The sequence below is a fragment of the Coturnix japonica genome, chromosome 2 (genome assembly GCF_001577835.2).
Source record: "Coturnix japonica isolate 7356 chromosome 2, Coturnix japonica 2.1, whole genome shotgun sequence".
NCBI lineage: Eukaryota > Metazoa > Chordata > Aves > Galliformes > Phasianidae > Coturnix > Coturnix japonica.
This window is the reverse complement of record NC_029517.1, coordinates 11,705,118-11,710,390: the sequence shown is the minus strand read 5'-3', so window position 1 is coordinate 11,710,390 and position 5,273 is coordinate 11,705,118. Positions and strand designations below refer to the sequence as shown.

Genomic DNA, 5,273 nt, shown 5'->3' with positions numbered 1-5,273 from the left:
CAGTCAAATTCCACGCAGATGGTTAAATCCAATTGCCTGTGCCTACCCCAACAGTGCAAAAGCTTCCCTGGTACAGTTTGCTTACTGCTTCTTCACCTGCTAAACAGCAGCTCTGTGCTGTATGGGAGATCTTCCCTCACGCAGCTGCCTCCACGTTCAGATCTTATTCCATCCCTGAAGAAATAACAATAATTACAAATGGGTATGTATAAATATTTCAGTATAGCTGCCTTTGAAATGTTTCATCCAAAACAATGGTCAGCCTTTCCCTAACTGGGGAAACCAGCAATAACACACATTTTCAAGGCCATGTATGTTTAGGGAAGTATTCTGACACCTGCTCTTGGGTGTATTTGTTCCTGGATCACCTACTTCCTTCTGTGGAGTAAATGAAAACAGATGGAATCCACTATTGTTCATGTACTTCAGGGCAGGATGCTGACTTTGTACTCTGAATTCCTACTTTGAGTAATATCTTTTCAGTGGCTGGCAGGAGATTCAAATCCTAATTTATTCACTGAAGTTGAATGTACGAGGCAGGTCGCCTGAAGTCTTTCCTTTGTATTCAAAAGAAATGATGATTTATTCTTTACATATTCATTTCTGATTTGAAAATGCTGCTTACTTTCTAAAAAACATGATTGTTCACCAAAGAACAATCTGAATATTTTAAGTTGGGTCACACTAAGCAATAGCTCCATATATTCCATCAATCTTGCTATGTCTTGATGTCTTTACTGTGAACAGTCACTGCAGGATCATTTTGCCAAGTACCACTGAAACCTCCAGCTGTCTCTGTTGACAGCATAATGGTTGGAGTTGGTGTTGGAAGGGCTTCAGATTGCTTGTGACACCGCTGAAAGGATGTTTTTTGGCAAGCACTGGGTTACTCCCTCCAAGAAAGAGAAGACTGCCTTATTCCTCGAAGAGTCAACAGCTAAGCATAGGGGAAACGCATCACGGGATCAGCCCCTGCAGTCCATAGTGGTGAACATCTGAGTGAAGACTGAGACATGATATGGCAATGTATTCTCTTGAGGAACACAGTAAAAAGTTTTGCTGTCTTGGTTGGGTCAGAATCAAGATAGTTTTGGTGCCATGGGATTTGGAATTGCAATAATGAACATAAGTTTTAATAAATAATGTTATCAGAGACTTGATAATTAGTATCCCTCGGCTGTTCATCACTGCCATTCCAGTTGAATTGGATGTTAGTATTATGGGCAAAATAAATGTAGGAATTAACAGAGTTAAGGTCATAATTCAGCTGACCAGCCAGGTCACTTCTCATGTTTGAACACAGGCACATTCATTGAAAGTTTTTGCTTAAAATCCTGCCCAACAGATAACTCTGATAAATTTGGCAAAATGGCATTTTAGCCTTAATGCCTAAAGTAGTAGTAGTAGGGCGTCTATTAAACATTAGGTGGCAGTGTGTGTGTGTGTGTGTGTTTATGAAAGATAACTACAGTCAAAGCTCCAATTATCACCAATTGTTTATTATTAATGGCTTTTTTTACACCTGTGCTTCCTGTATCATTAATTTTGCAAGCAGGAAGTAGTTTGGTGCTAAATAACATTTATCATTTCTTTGCATCCCAAATAGACAGAAAGTGCATCTAAGCAAAACAGTAATCTGTGTCTGCTGGTTTGAATCATGCACAGCTTTTGATGATGTACCAAGAAGATTTCAAGAACAAAATTTAATGAGTCACATCATTAACATTTAACCTATACAAGTACATTATCTTCTGTGCAGTGAAGATGCTACAGACTTAAAAATACCTTTATGCGGGAGCTTGCCCTTTGTAAACACAGTTACCGCAGTAACTCAGTCTTGGCCTGAGTTTTAGATGCTTTATGGTGCTCCTCAGCTGCTGCATAAAGCTTCTCAGGAGGAGAAATTCAGGCAGATGCATAATCTTAAACTTCGGAATGGTCTCTAGGCAAATAACGATGATGAAGATAATATTTAGAAGCAAATTACATCTAAGCAAGTCAGCAATGTACAGCGAACTGTTCTTGCTTTACTGTACCAACACTTCAATATTTCATATTTAAAAACATTTTAAATGTCTACCTTTAGAATACTTGGTTTAAACAGTTCCTTCACAATGAAGGAATCGTCATGTCTAGCTTGTCTTGTTTGATAAGAGGCAGCCTTGTGTGTAATTATCTGCCTTGAGCACATCTTACAACATCAGATATCACGAGATAAGCTCATTCTCACACAGAATCACACAGAATCACAGAATGACCCGGGTTGGAAAGGGACCTCAAGATCATTTAGTTCCAACCCTCCTGCCTGGCAGGGCCACCAAACATACACCTTTACTAATCAGGTTGCCCAGGGCCCCTGTCCAACCTGGTCTTGAACACCCCAAGGACGGGGCATCCACAACCTCCCTGGCAGCCTGTCCAGGCCCTAACCACTCTCCTAGTGAAGAACTTCCCCGCTAACATCCAACCTAAATCTTCCCTCTTTTAACTTAAAACCATTTCCCCGTGTCCTGCTATTGTCAGCCCTTTCCAAGAGTTTACTCCCCTCCTGGGAGTAAACTGTTCTCTGTTCAGAACTTATCGGTGCAATCATTAGACTGCTGTGACTCAGACCTCCCGCAGTCATGAGATTTGCTTAGATTGTGCGGATCAAAGGAAAAAAGAGGAAAAAAATACTAAAAGAAAAAAAAGCTAAGGAGAATCACCCACGATCTCCATCTTCAGCCTGACACTGATACCCAGCAGGGGTTTGGCTGGGAAACGCAGCGGTACATAGGGGTGTCCTCAGAGGGTTCCTATGGATCCGGGGACCAGCAGTGAGAGCTGCAGCGGCGTCTCCGCCCGCCTGAACCGGAACCGCTTAGCGGAGCCCGCCCGGAGCGGCTGCTGCTGCTGCTGCTGCTGCTGCGCGTGGAGAGGGGCCCGCGGCTGCGCGGGGGCGGAGGAGGAGCGCGGCGGCCCCGCCGGCGGCGATGGGGCTGAGCCTCGGCCGGCCCTGCGCCGCCCGCCCGCCCCGCGCTTCGTAGCTGCCGCAGCCCTCGCCGGCGTTACGGCCGCGCCGCGGGGCCGCCGCCGCGGATGAGCCAACGCCGGGATCCGCCGGGCAGCGCAGCCGCAGGGCGCCGCAGCCGCCGCCTCCTCTCCACCTCGTCCGCTCCGCCGCCCATGGCCGCCCGCCGGCCCCGCTGAGCGGCCGCCCCTCGCCTCCTCCCCGCCGGGCCGGGCCGAGAAGATGGGGAACACCACGTCCTGCTGCGTGTCGTCCAGCCCCAAGCTGCGCCGGAATGCACACTCCCGGCTGGAGTCCTACCGGCCCGAGGCCGACCTGAGCCGGGAGGACACCGGCTGCAACCTGCAGCACATCAGCGACCGGGAGAACATCGACGGTGAGGGCGGGCGGCGGCTCCCTCCCTTTCTATCTCTAGCCCGGACAGGCGAGTCACTACTCCGCACTTGTTGAGTTCCGCGCATGCGTAGCGGCCTCGGCGCGCAAGTGCTGCCAAGGGGTGCTTTGCGTGTCACGACCACACAGCTCCCGTCCGTCACAGAACACTCTCTTGCTGTGGTCTTACGAGCAACGCTCCCGTTCGCCCTGTCACCTGCTGTGCCTCTGCCCAAAGCCCTCCCTATTCAGGCCCTGTTCCTGCCGCCTTTTTCCCGGCAAACCAGCAAATTTCGCGGCTTCGCCAGAGATGCTGGAGAGAGAACGGGTCCAGATATTGGCACGTGAGCGATTCGCGCACTGTACCAAACAGACTTCCTCCACAATCTCACCAGCAGAGCCGAGGTTGCCACCTGGAGCGAAATTGAAGATTGGGGAAACACCGGAAGGTCATTGCTGTGCGTCTATTGTCGTCCACTAGTTCTGACCCAGTAGATTCTATAGCAGCAGCGGATAATGTGGCTGGACGAGACTTCTCAGCCCGCTGGAAGTCCCTAATCCCGTAGTAATTTGCTCGCTGAGGCCAGACCTGGAAAGTCCTCGGGCAGGCAAAGAGTCGCAGCAATAAGCCTGATAGATATGTTGCACAAAAATGCGCGGCATGGATAACATGACGCCTCCTAAGCAGTCAGGCACAACAGAGTCTTCAGGCTGCTGTGTTAAAATCATGGGAAACCGCAGCACGCGTGGGTATTGTATTTAGACAACACCATATCTGAGACCGCTGATATGTATATAAGTGTGGGTCTGGGATCGGCCCCTCTCCAGCCTTCCCGCACGCTCAGCATCCTTAGTGCTATCTCTCCTTCTCTTTTCTCTCCACCTTTTTCTACTGCTCTTCCTCTCTTTTCATGTCTGGGTCCTCCTTTTTGTTGTGAGATCCTCCATTCTCTAGCCTTTGCTCTCCACTTTCTGCCACACTGTTCAATCAAAAATGTTTTCCCTTCCATCCCTTGCCTTCTCCTCTCATTCCCTGAGTCTCACATAATACCATTCAGAGCATCTTTCCGCTGTGTCCACCCTCTCCAATTTAGAGACGGTCCTATTTTGCCACCATCGTTCGTTCTTACCTCAGTGTGGCTACAATGTGCTACTCTGCTGTGTCCCTGAATCTCTCCCTTCGTCAGCAATCTTGAACTACTTATGCACTTGTCGCTCGCTTTCGCCAACCTTCTTATATCTTCTATCATCTTCTTTCAGGGATCGTGCGGCACTTCCAACTTCTCTTCTCTTGTTATATCTCTCTCCACCACGTGACATACTCGCCCACGTAAATCTTCTTATGTTTCTGTACTTTCTCTTCTGCTCTGTATTCCATCCCTCTGTTCATTGTCGCTTTCATGCCGTACACCCTGTTGTCCACATCTCTTTCGTCCCTTTTCTGCCCTTTCTCATCTCTCTCCGTTCTCGCAGTAATTTCCATCTCCTTCTCGCTCTTATTCTAAACTCCTCCTCACAGCCTTTCACCCTTCTATATCCCATCTCTTTTCTTTATGATCTCTCCTCTTCCATTGATCGAAACTAACTACTCTCATTTCTGGTTCATCGCCTTTATCCACATCTCAATACTTCGTGCCTCACATGTTTCTCTCGCATTGCTCTCATTAAACGTCCTTATCTCATCTCTTTTAATCTGCTGTCCCTCCTTCAAATCCTCTTTGTCCTACTCTCTCTCTCTTTCTCCCCTTTCTTATCTCTCTCTTCTTCCTCCTTCTAATCTCTCTCTTTCTGCCACCTTGTCCTATCCCTCTCTCCTTTCTCCGCGTTTTTCTATCTGATCTCTTTCTCCTTTTCTAAAATTCTCTCTCTCCTTTCTCCCTTCGTTCCCGGG

At 48.1% G+C, this 5,273-nt stretch overlaps 1 protein-coding gene across 2 annotated transcripts in view; it reads left to right on the top strand.

Annotated features, from left to right (window-relative positions):
• Positions 1 to 3,056: 3,056 nt before the first annotated feature.
• CCNY (cyclin Y) overlaps positions 3,057 to 5,273 on the top strand; it is a 109,415-nt gene continuing 107,198 nt past the window's right edge. Inside the window, exon 1 of one of the 2 annotated variants that reach the window (XM_015853102.2) lies at positions 3,057 to 3,386. In XM_015853102.2, the coding sequence (XP_015708588.1) occupies positions 3,233 to 3,386 (154 nt within the window). In that variant the 5' untranslated portion in view covers positions 3,057 to 3,232. The remainder of the gene's footprint in view (positions 3,387 to 5,273) is intronic. The other variant, XM_015853103.2, reaches the window with a different exon arrangement.